At 39.5% G+C, this 13,229-nt stretch overlaps 1 protein-coding gene across 5 annotated transcripts in view; it reads left to right on the forward strand.

The window, feature by feature from the left end:
* Positions 1–13,229, forward strand: part of LOC138852546 (forkhead box protein K2-like) — a 120,902-nt gene that overhangs the window by 71,974 nt on the left and 35,699 nt on the right. For 2 of the 5 annotated variants that reach the window (XM_070083906.1, XM_070083905.1), the window contains exons 3-5: positions 4,555–4,691; positions 8,825–9,000; positions 11,223–11,369. In XM_070083906.1, coding sequence (XP_069940007.1) covers positions 4,555–4,691; positions 8,825–9,000; positions 11,223–11,369 — 460 coding nt within the window. The remainder of the gene's footprint in view (positions 1–4,554; positions 4,692–8,824; positions 9,001–11,222; positions 11,370–13,229) is intronic. The other 3 variants (XM_070083908.1, XM_070083907.1, XM_070083909.1) reach the window with 3 other exon arrangements.

Here is a 13,229-nt window from a genome sequence, read left to right on the forward strand (position 1 = left end):
TGAGTAAGGGCCCGATACTAGACACTGTACAAGACACTGTACACTGTGTATGTTAGGCCCATACTGGAGTATGCAGCACCAGTCTGGAACCCACACCTGGTCAAGCACATCAAGAAGTTAGAGAAAGTACAAAGGTTTGCAACAAGGTTAGTCCCAGAGCTCAAGGGAATGTCGTACGAGGAAAGGTTGAGGGAAATTGGACTGACGACACTGGAGGACAGAAGGGTCAGGGGAGACATGATAACGACATACAAGATACTGCGGGGAATAGACAAGGTGGACAGAGATAGGATGTTCCAGAGAGGGGACACAGGGACAAGGGGTCACAACTGGAAGCTGAAGACTCAGACGAGTCAAAGGGACGTTAGGTAGTATTTCTTCGGTCATAGAGTCGTCAGGAAGTGGAATAGCCTAGCAAGTGTAGTGGAGGCAGGAACCTTACATAGTTTTAAGAATAGGTATGACAAAGCTCAGGAAGCAGAGAGGGAGAGGACCTAGTAGCGATCAGTGAAGAGGCAGGGCCAGGAGCTGAGTCTCGACCCTTGCAACCACAATTAGGTGAGTACACACACACACACACACACACACACACTCAAGGAAAAAGATCTTGGGGTGAGTATAACACCAGGCACATCTCCTGAAGCGCACATCAACCAAATAACTGCTGCAGCATATGGGCGCCTAGCAAACCTCAGAACAGCATTCCGACATCTTAATAAGGAATCATTCAGGACCCTGTACACCGTGTATGTTAGGCCCATATTGGAGTATGCGGCACCAGTTTGGAACCCACACCTAGCCAAGCACGTGAAGAAACTAGAGAAAGTGCAAAGGTTTGCAACAAGACTAGTCCCAGAGCTAAGAGGTATGTCCTACGAGGAGAGGTTAAGGGAAATCAACCTGACGACACTGGAGGACAGGAGAGATAGGGGGGACATGATAACGACATACAAAATACTGAGAGGAATTGACAAGGTGGACAAAGACAGGATGTTCCAGAGATTGGACACAGTAACAAGGGGACACAGTTGGAAGCTGAAGACACAGATGAATCACAGGGATGTTAGGAAGTATTTCTTCAGCCACAGAGTAGTCAGTAAGTGGAATAGCTTGGGAAGCGATGTAGTGGAGGCAGGATCCATACATAGCTTTAAGCAGAGGTATGATAAAGCTCACGGCTCAGGGAGAGTGACCTAGTAGCGATCAGTGAAGAGGCTGGGCCAGGAGCTCGGACTTGACCCCCGCAACCTCAACTAGGTGAGTACAACTAGGTGAGTACACACACACACACACACACACACACACACACACACACACACACACACACACACACACACACACACACACACACACACACACACACACACTCACTCTCACTCTCTCACTCTCACTCTCACTCTCACTCTCACTCTCTCACTCTCTCACTCTCTCTCACTCTCTCTCACTCTCTCTCACTCTCACTCTCTCTCACTCTCACTCTCTCTCACTCTCTCTCACTCTCTCTCACTCTCTCTCACTCTCACTCTCTCTCACTCACTCTCACTCACTCTCACTCACTCACTCTCACTCTCACTCACTCTCACTCTCACTCTCACTCTCACTCACTCTCACTCTCACTCACTCTCACTCACTCTCACTCTCTCTCACTCTCTCTCTCTCTCTCTCTCTCTCTCTCTCTAAACCTCACTCGGGAAAAGGATCTTGGGGTGAGTATAACACCAGGCACATCTGGTGCACATCAACCAAATAGCTGCTGTAGCATATGGGCGCCTAGCAAACCTAAGACTAACATTCCGACATCTCTGTAAGGTATCGTTCAGGGCTCTGTACACCGTGTACGTTAGCCCAATATTGGAGTATGTAGCACAGTTTGGAACCCACGTCTAGCCAAACTAGTCCTGAATTTAAAGGGCATGTCCTACGAGGAAAGGTTAAGGGAAATCGATGTGACAACACAGGAGAGTTAGGGGGGATGTGATAAAGACATATAAAATACTGATAGGAATCGACAAGGTGGACAGAGACAGGATGTTCCAGATATGGGATACAACAAGGGGTCACAGTTGGAGGTTGAAGTCTCAGTAGTAGTAACCAGTTACCAGTAACCAGTGTACCGTTGACTCAATGACCAACCGTCTCTGCCTGCGTCGCCGAGCTCTCAGTAGTAGTAACCAGTTACCAGTAACCAGTGTACCGTTGACTCAACGACCAACCGTCTCTGCCTGAGTCACTGTCTGAACCCATATTGCGCTGACCTGGCATTATTCAAAGACCCTCTCACATATGGGTACTGTGGGTGGCCAGTCAGTCAGTGTTAAGAGAGCAGAGAGATAGGTACGGCTGTAAGGGCGTTACACACATTATCTGTAATTATACGTACTACCAGCCTACGTGAGTATTTCTTTACCTAATCCACGTGTCGAACTCCCACATGATAGAAGACTCAGACAATCACAGGGATGTTTGGAAGTATTTCTTCAGTCACAGAGTCTGGGAAGCGATGTAGTGGGGGCAGGATCCATACACAGCTTTAAGAAGAGGTATGATAAGCTCATGGAGCAGGAAGTGACCTAGTAGCGAGCAGTGTAGAGGCGGGGCCAGGAGCTGTGATTCGACCCCTGCAACCACATCTAGGCGAGTATACTCAACTCCTGCAACCACAACTAGGCGAGTACACTCGACCCCTGCAACCACAATTAGATGAGTACAATTAGGCGAGTACACACACACACACACACGAGACTGGTGCTAGTGGCCCGCTATCACAACCTGGCAGATCAGGCACTTTCTAGAGATACTGATTCAGTTTCCTTTTGAAAACTTAACATTTATTCCAGTGCTACTGTTTTTCTTAAATCGGTCGATGACTTGATAATGTTCAAGAATGGCCCCAAATGGCTAGAAGATATTGCATCTCTTAGAGTGGAGATTGTTAGTGAAGTACGTATTCCAGTCACAATTTTGTGACATATTATTGATACCTTTAATTAATAGTGCAGTACTGTATTACATATTGGAGTTTGAAAATCAGGTGATAGAACTTTTTTTTGTTGTGGCACATGCTTCCTCATCCACTGTCTGTGTAGCACCCCTTTGTTGAGAGATAAGATATGGCTTGATTTGATATGACAAGTTCCATCAATTAGTGGGTGGTAATATATAATGGCTGGGCCTTTAGAAAATTAATGAAGTTGTTTGGTGGATGTTTGGAGTGAGTGTAGTAACCTAGTTGTGTTCCATGTGTTAATTCATAGTTCCTGGCCCTTCCTTCCAACTCTTATTGAAGGGTTTAACTGATTTTGCCCTCCAGGAAACAATCATATCTACTCCTGAAGCTGTGTATAGCCTTTGGCTCCATTACATCTGTGGTGCATTCCAGACTGAAAAAAAAGTACTTCCTGACATGTATATGGTGGTGGTGGATGGGAAAAGTTGGTCATTGTTACGCATTTTTGAATACTGAATGAAAGTGGACATTCATAAGACTACCTTAATTACCATCTTGAGCATCAAAATAGTGATCTGGTAATTGCTCCAGGATCATCATCCCCCTACTGCCGGGTCACAGACCAGGTTTCCTAAACTGGTGAGATAATATTACAGGAATAAGGGCTTAAAACAATTCACAAATAACCAAACACATTAGAAAGGAAATATTAAATGTTTCTCCCCATCCTGAACCATTATCAGGTTGACCATTATCAAGTCAGTGGACCTAATAATGGGCCAGGACAGAGCAAATTGTCATCTAAAGTTTCTTCTCCAAGACATAAACGAGATGCATTTTTATCAATTACTTACTAACACTGTATTGGAGGGCCCTGCTTTACAGCGCTTCACTAATGCAGCGGTTTTCAATTATACCCCTTCTTCATTTATTCAGGCTTCCTACAATTAATATATTCACCACTCACTCTAAGCTAAGGATGAAAATATTTAAATGTAAGTAATGTGTGTACTGTATATTTTTTAGGCCTAGATCTATTGCTCACTTAATATATTTTTATATGCATTTAAAAAAAAAAAAAGAGGAGCAGCAGCAGCAGCGGTAGTGCCACGAGTGCTATGCTTCACTTTACAGCAGTAGCTCGGAACCTAACCTATATAAGCTGGGCCTGACTACTGTATTCTGATGAGTATTATACTCTGCCATATTTTTCGTTTTACATTTGACTGTTTCCCACCAAGGTTAAGTGACCCAAAGAAGAATGCACATTTACCATGTGAAGAAAACACAAGCATTGCAGTACAGTGTTTTTAATGAGATAACATTTTTCTCTGTGCGGAATGACCCACACAGTCATAAGAGTTCACATGAATATTATACCAAACCTGTAATTTACTCTGTATACAGCAACATGTTGACCCAATAAAGGCTTCTGTGATCTCTCAATTATTGTCTGCAGTATGCCAGCAGGATCTACATTTACTGTTGTTTGTTTTTTTATAACATAATATTTATAAGTAGAATGTGTTCATGTAATGTATTGCTGTATTTTAAAATGAAATTCAGCATTAGTTATGTTTCAGTAACAAGTGCTTTTGTTTTTGCAGTGCAGCCAACAGCTGTCCCACATCCCCACGGGGAGGCCATGGGGGGCTGGCAGGTATAAAAAGAGGTGTCAATGCAGAGAACTTGGTCCAGGCTGCTTATGCTGCCATGGAAGATAAAGGTGACATAGCGAATACAGGTAATTAAAGCCACAAAATATGTTGAATTAATGCTCTCTGTATCACCACTCTTGTAGTCTGAACATTCTTATACAGTTGGGCTTTTGTAAAATGAGGAATACATTATAGCACACAGGAGAGCATGCCTGAGTCTCAGAAATGGTTGTTTATGTGAACTAGTTTTGTTATTATTAAGGAAGCTTTTAACATCTGACGCATAAAATTCCAAATTATTCTGTATTATGGTATAGTATTTAATTGGCACTAGAAGAATAATGTGGAATTGACTTTGACTATTAAGCTCAGAATAATAAATTAGAATAACTCAAGAAAGTTTAGCTTTGTGATTTATTTCCACCGATGTTGTTGAGACCTTCATTAGTGTGTGGCACACACCCGTCATCCAACTCCTAGGTACAGTATTTACTACTAATAGGTCATGGGCAGTAGATGTTAGACTTATTAGTCTTGCCCCACCCAGGTTTGAACCTGAGTCTTTTTGGTTGTAAGTGAACACATTAGGTTTGTTACCATGAGTAATAGGTATTATTTGACCAATTTTAAAAAAGGAAGGTATTGTATAGATGGCTGTTGAACTTTAAATTTCATTTTAAATAAATAAATTACAGTACAATACTGTATTTTGGAATAATAATTTCTTCACTTAGTACCATATTAACTTTGCAGCTAAAAATACAGAAATACATTAGTTGTAGTGCAGAAAATTAAGAAAGTATATTGTACTATACATTAGGTCCCTGATTTATGAAGATCTGCATTTTGATACTGACAATTTGGAACCAATTACCCCTCAAGGTAGGTTCCTTGATGCATACATAAGGGGGATTACCAATAGACCCCTGGCTGTCTTCAAGCAGGCACTGGACAAGCACCTAAAGTCGGTACCTGACCAGCCGGGCTGTGGCTCGTACGTTGGATTGCGTGCAGCCAACAGTAACAGCCTAGTTGATCAGGCTCTAATCCACCAGGAGGCCTGGTCACAGACCGGGCCGCAGGGGTGTTGACCCCTGGAACTCTCTCCAGGTAAACTCCAGGGGTTCTTGATCTAGCAAATTGGATCTGTGCTCTGGTTCCCTGAATTGAGTCTGAATACCTTCCATCCCCCCCCCTCACATGCTCTGTATAATCCTACGGGTTTAGCGCTCCCCCATGATTATAATATTAACAATAATGGAACCAATTACAGTAATTGCCTGAATGCAGACTTGCCATTTTGGATAGCAGGATTTCTTATGTCTGTGGAAATATCACTTCCAGTGGGCAAGACACTATCAATATTCGATGTAAATACTTTACTGCATACTATATTGTATCTATTATGTTTAACTAACTTGTACACATTAATTAAACATTATTCAATGCTACATTATTTGCAGTTGAAAAGGAATATCATTGAATGTAAAATATTGGGTAAATATTCTTAGTTAAAAAAAATATTAATGATTTTTGATGGAATACAGTGTAACCTCAGTACTCAAACAGCTCTCTACTCGAACAATTCGGTATTCAAACGCTTTGTTCAGTAAAAAAAATTGCTCGGTAGTTGACCGTTTGCTCGGCACTTGACCAAACAAACACAACCTGCCAGAACTTTGCTGTAAACTATTTCATATTTCTTTGCATTTTTTGGTGTTTTTTTTTTATATTGTATAAGTCACCATGGGGCCTAAGAAGATTAGTGATAACAGCCAACCAAAAAGAAAATTTCTTGGGAAAAATTTGTTTGGTACTCAATCAGATCGGGACTCGAACAGCCTTCTGGAACGAATTAAGTTCAAGTACCGAGGTTCCAATGTATTATGGCTTGGGAACACATCTCCAACTATAACATTTCTGAGAAAATAAGTTTTGAGTTCTGAATACTTGCATTACAAATAATTTTCAAGAAAGCATTAACGTCATAAGTGGGGGACCTACTGTATAGAGAAAATTGTTAGATGAGTCAGGTTGTCATGGCTTTGCAGTCCTGTTGACAGCTGGCAACAACAGCCTCTTTAACCCTTAAACTGTCCAAACAGATCTATGTTCACATGCGTAGTGCTCCAAAAGTAGATCGATCTACGTTTTTTACATATTTTCAAATACAGTGGACCCCCGGTTTACGATATTTTTTCATTCCAAAAGTGTGTTCAGGTGCCAGTACTGACCGAATTTGTTCCCATAAGGAATACTGTGAATTAGATTAGTCCATTTCAGACCCCCAAACATACACATACAAACGCACTTACATAAATACACTTACATAATTGGGAGCTGATCGTAAACCGGGGGTCCACTGTATAACAAAAAAAAACGTAGATCAAAGTTTTTTACACGTTTTCAAATGTAAAAAACAAAACAAAAAGATCTATTTTTTTTTACATACTTTCAAATGTTGAAAAAAACATAGATCTACGTTTGGACAGTTTAAGGTTTAAATACAGTTAACAATGAAGTCTGGACTCAGGTTGGGCTTCAGAAATAGAACTCTCATAAGTATGCCAGCCTACAAAGAATGTTTTTTTTCTAGTAAACAGCATTTATTTATTTAATGAATATTCATTTTACTAGTTTTAATGATAAATTTGTGAAATCAAGAAAGCAAAAATTATGTATTTTATGGCATTGATTATACTGTTGTGCATTTTTGTTCATCCCAACTATTAAAAGTGTGTGTTATAACCTTATTTGTAATAAGCATAAGCTGCCCTTAAACTGATGATTATACACTCACTTCCATTACTGGCCCATGGCCATGCTCTGGGAGTAGAAAGCCTTGTGAAACTCATCAAAGGTATATCTAAGGCTCCCCCCCCCAACTCTTATAGCTTCGTTATTAACCCTTTCAGGGTTTCCAACGTACTAGTATGGATTATGCACCAGGGTTATTAACGTACTAGAACGCTTGAATTCTAGCACCTTCAAATCTAGCAAGAGAAAGCTGGTAGGCCTACATATGAAAGAATGGGTCTATGTGGTCAGTGTGCGCAGTATAAAAAAAATCCTGCAGCACACAGTGCGTAATGAGAAAAAAAAACTTTGTGTTTTTGGATTAAAACAGTGACTTTGCACTGTATTTTTGTATGGTATTGATGGTTATATTCTAGTTTTCCTGGTCTCATTTTATAGAATGGAAGACATATTACAGAAATTGAGATGATTTTGACTGGTTTCACAATGAAAAGTACCTGAAATTGAGCTCAAAGTAGCAGAAATGTTCGATTTTTACCAAAGTTCAAAAGTAAACAAATCATGCCAAACGTCCAATACACGTCAACTGGTGAGTCTAATATTCTTTCACAAGTGCACTGATATTATTTATGCCATTTCTACACTCATGCAGTAGTCTGCATAACAGTAAATCTTCTATTTTTTTGTGAGAATAAAAATTCAAAGTGGAAAGCAAAAGAAATGTAAGAGGGCCTGGGGACATGACTAATGAACAGAGAATTTGTTATTTTAGTGCCAGGAATGTCTGTCTTGTTTATTCTGGACTCTGTTTGGAAAATGGCATCTTCTGAAATTTGTGTGAAATTGGCAAACTTGCCAATTTCTAACCACTTTATTGGATAGTTGAAATTGGCAAATTGGTAGTTCCTTGTACTCATTCGATAGAAAAAATGGAGTTTATAACGAAATAAATATGATTTTTGTCAACTAGTACACAGGAATTGGCCGAAAATAGGGTTCAAAGTGGGCGAAATCGCCGATGCTTAAACATTGTTGAGACCGCTAACTTCGCGAGAGCATAATTCCGTAAGTTTTCCATCAAATTTCATACTTTTGGTGTCATTATGATTGGGAAAAGTTTCTCTGTCATTTCATAAGATTTTTTTTTTTTTTTGAAAAATTTTCGACCCTGAGAACGAGTTTAGGAGAGGGCCTCTCGACCCTGAAAGGGTTAACTCCCTCAGTGGGGGTTTCTTGATTCAGGTGAAAGACTCTAGATCCTAGGAATTAGCTATCCTTCCCTTCCTTGGATTATACCTGATTTTCTCACAGTCCCCAGGCTTTGTATGACCCTTGCCGGTTTAACCCTCCCCCATGTATTTAATATAATTTATTATTACCATAATATCTTCTCCCCTAATTGGAATAGTGTGGAGTGTATACATTCTGTTGGTGAACATGAATGTCATTTAAAAGCAAGCAGTTTCCTTATCCACAGTAACAGTATCAACAACACATGAAGAAAATCAAGTCAGTTTAACAACATCCAATCAGCAGTACCATCACAATGGCATCCAGGCATCCATAGCAGATGATGGCTACTTTACCTCTCCACATCCTCCTGACCAGCCCCACAGTCCTCCTGGAGCCGGTGCTAAGGTATGTCACCACGTTAACTCCGTACTTACTCTAGATAGCAAATTTGTTTTGCAACTCGGTACTCTGCATCAGTTTTCTCAGAATCTAAACCTGGACTAAGTTTAATATTGCTGTACAGTCATTCTACAAATTAAATATTGTTGTGCAGTCATCACTATGAATTCTGTATTGCAATACAATCGTTGCTACAGTTTTGTGGGGTAATACATTTCTCGAGGCTCTGTGTTTTGGGTATGGATTCATTTTGTTTCAAGAGAGCATAGGTCAGTAATGTATTGCTGTTTCAGAGAGTATACCTCAGTAATGTATTACTGTTTCAGAGACCATATCTCAGTAATGTATCGCTGTTTAAGAGAGCATATCTCAGTAATATATCATTGTTTCAGAGAGCATATCTCAGTAATATATCACTTTCAGACAGTGTAGCCATAATATATCACTGTTTCAGAGAGCATACTCATAACATATCACTAAACATATTAACATTGATAAATGAATGATGAGATTAAGAAGAGATTGGGGCATGGGGAAAGCCATCGAGCTAAGTTATTTTAAAATCTTGTTAGTTTTCAATTTAGGAGTCTTGTCCCTAGCAACAATTTAAGCAGCATTTGCCAAGTCTGCAATGGATGCTACACAAATCTATTTGTGGGTTGCCCATCAGTAAAAATATTGAATAATTGAAACCTGAAAATAAGGAAGTCCACAAATTTGTGAGAACAACTGTACTGTGGTTGTGGTTACAAGTATCATATATACTTTTTGAGTGTAATCCAAAGCTTACATCTGCTTAAAAAGAATCTCGGTTAAAGATTTAAATATACAGCCCTTCCAATCTGTTGTTTCATTTGTCTCTATGTCGGTTTATATTACATTACTGTAGTTATTGGAAGTTAGCTTTGGTTACTTTATAATCCCTTTCAAAGAGAAAGGGTGCCTTGATGCTGGTTAAGAGCTCCTGATCAAAGGAATTAGCTACTCTTTCTTGGATCAAACTTCATTACTTGCTGTACCCCAGGCACCGAATTACAAGTTTAGCTCTTATCCATGAATAAAGTGATCATTTTTTAACCAATACAGCCTCTCCTCACTTAGCAACGTACTCGTTTACTGATGACTCGGACTTATGACGGGCTCTCTGACCAGTATGCATACCTAAACAATGTATATTAGAGTTAACGATATTTTTTCACTCCAGAAGTATGTTCAGGTGCCAGTACTGACCGAATTTGTTCCCATAAGGAATATTGTGAAGTAGATTAGTCCATTTCAGACCCCCAAACATACACGTACAAACGCAGTTACATAATTACACTTACATAATTGGTCGCATTCGGAGGTAATCGTTATGCGGGGGTCCACTGTACAGTACATTAGTGTATAAACATTTAAAAATATACCAGAATTGTTATAAATTATAGTGTGCTCCCCACTTAGTGATGGGTTCATTTACCGACGTGGTCTTAGGAACGGAACTCTGTCATTAAATGAGGAGAGACTGTATTTATGTTTAGTTAACCTTCAACCGTATTATGCAAAAAGGAAGGTGGAGTCTGGTAGCAGCAAATGTATTGCTGTTGCTTAAATACAGGTTCCTTTGTTAGAAACCACACCATAATTATTTATGGTGGAGGACGGGTTGAACAGTGACCATAACAGACTAATTTAAGTCTATTTTGATTATTTTTCAAGTATTTTGATTACAGGAAGTCCACAACATAGAAGTTACCCTGTAAAACCAGGTGTTTGCATAGAAAATAAAAAGAAAGATGGCTATGTTTTGTACATTATTCTTGCAAATTGGCTGTGTAACTGTGAAAGTGTAGGTTTATATGCAGTAAATAATTGTTTAATATAGGTATTCCTGCCTCTGTGCAGTAGATGCATCACTGGCCTATGGCAGCTGTACTAGCTCAATTAATACATCAACATTTAATTCCACATAATCTTTGATATGTTTTGCAAATTGCATCCCTTGCATACAATAAATGTGTTACTATATATGTACATACATGTCACATACGCACATACACGTCACATACATAAATACCGATAAAAATGGTACATTGTATTGCAGCAAACTCACATAAAGAATGATTACTGTACTTGTAATGCTTAATGTAAAATATCTCCTGTTCAAGCTAGATTTTGTTATAATAAATAGAAGAGTTTTAGTCAGGCTATAATCTCATATGCATCCTCATTTATGTTTTTTTCCTCAGGATGATTCAAAGCCTCCATATTCATATGCTCAGTTGATTGTTCAAGCAATATCTTCAGCCCTGGACAAACAGCTAACACTAAGCGGTATATACTCTTATATCACCAAGCACTATCCATATTATCGCACAGCTGACAAAGGCTGGCAGGTAATAACATTTATTTCTTTGTATTATTAAATTTTTTCTTTTTTTTTATGTGTGGAAGTTTTCAAGGAGAAACTGGTTCACTATTTGTTAAAAGATAGCTAGCCTTTCCATGGTTGTGTGACCCAGCGAGCCACCAACAGCAACAGCCTAGACGAACAGGCAATCAACAAGGAAGCCTAATCCCAGGTCGGACTGTATGGACAGAATATCCCCGAAAACCTGTTGCAGGTATATCGTGTAAAATGTATTTCTGCTAGTCTTAACTTGCCGTGGAGATACAGTAAATGGTATAAGATATTGACATGATGGTAAAATAGATACAACTGCAGTATAATGAGATGCTTTATTGACTACGTTTTGCCTACTCTGGGTGAAACGTCAATAAAGATTCGCATTATACTGCATTTATGTGTATTTTTTCTAACTGGTCATACTCTTGATCTAAGGAATTGGATCTGTGCTCCAGTTCCTTGGATTGAGTCTGAATGCTTTCTATTGCCTTAGATACTGTATGACCCCTACAGGTTTTAACACTTTCCCCATGAAAACTATTGTATAATTAAAGGCCAGTGTGTAAGCCACTCGGCCAGTTGGCCACAGTAAGATTCATCAAACTAGGCATGTTTCTTTACACACTGGGCTGGAATTGTAGGAATCTCTTACCATGGGTTTAAACCTCACATGTTCTATGGTTAATAATGTATAATTTCCAATGTTTGTAGAACACCACCTTCTCAAGTTTATTCCAGCTGTCTACCATTCACTGTGTGAAAACATTCTCGTATCCTTTTTACAAGTGTGTATGGGTGTTTCAAATTTTGGCTTTTCCTTCTTTTTTTACTAACACATCGGCCGTTTCCGACCAAGGAGAGCTGCCCCATATTTAATTTTTTGAGTTTAGGTGTTGTACGAACTTGTGGGTTTTAGCATTTAGTTCTGATTGTAATAATAATATATAGGTTTAGAATTGCATATTTTTTTTTTTAACACACTGGCCATTTCCCACCAAGGCAGGGTGGCCCAAAATGAAAGAAAACCCCCCCAAAAAAGAAAAAAAACTTTCATCATCATTCAACACTTTCACCATCACTCATACATAATCACTGTCTTTGCGGAGGCGCTCGGATACAACAGTTTAGATGTCCCTCCAAACTGCCAGTATCTCAAACTCCTCCTTTAAAATGCAGGCATTGTACTTTCCATTTCAAGGGCTCAAGTCCGGCTGACTATTTTCCCTGAATCCCTTCACAAAATATTACCCTCTTCACACTCCAACAGCTCGTCAGGTTCCAAAAACCATTCATCTCCATTTACTCCTATCTAACATGCTCACACATGCTTACTGGAAGCCCAAGCCCCTTGCCCGCAAAAGCCTCCTTTACACTCTCCTCCAACCTCTACAAGGACGACCCCTAGCCCACCTTCCTTTCCCTACAGATTTATACGCTCTCTAAGTCATTCTATTTTGTTCCATTCTCTCTAAATGACCAAAACCACCCCAACAACCCCTCTTCAGCTCTCTGACTAATACTTTTAGTAACCCCACACCTAATTTCCACACTGAATTCTCCGCATAATTTATACACCACACATTGATATAGCACGTAATGAAAGTAGTTTGTTAGATTATGTATTGGTGGATAGAAGGTTGATAGGTAGGCTTCAGGATGTACATGTTTATAGAGGGGCAACTGATATGTTGGATCATTATTTAGTTGTAGCTGCAGTTAGAGTAAGAAGTAGATGGGATGAAAGGAAAATGGAAACAACAAGTAAGAGAGAGGTGAAAGTGTATAAAGTAAGGGAGGAGGAAGTTAGGGCGAGATGTAAGCAACTATTGGCAGAAAGATGGGCTAGTGC

This window comes from Cherax quadricarinatus, chromosome 11, assembly GCF_038502225.1.
Source record: "Cherax quadricarinatus isolate ZL_2023a chromosome 11, ASM3850222v1, whole genome shotgun sequence".
Taxonomy (NCBI): domain Eukaryota; kingdom Metazoa; phylum Arthropoda; class Malacostraca; order Decapoda; family Parastacidae; genus Cherax; species Cherax quadricarinatus.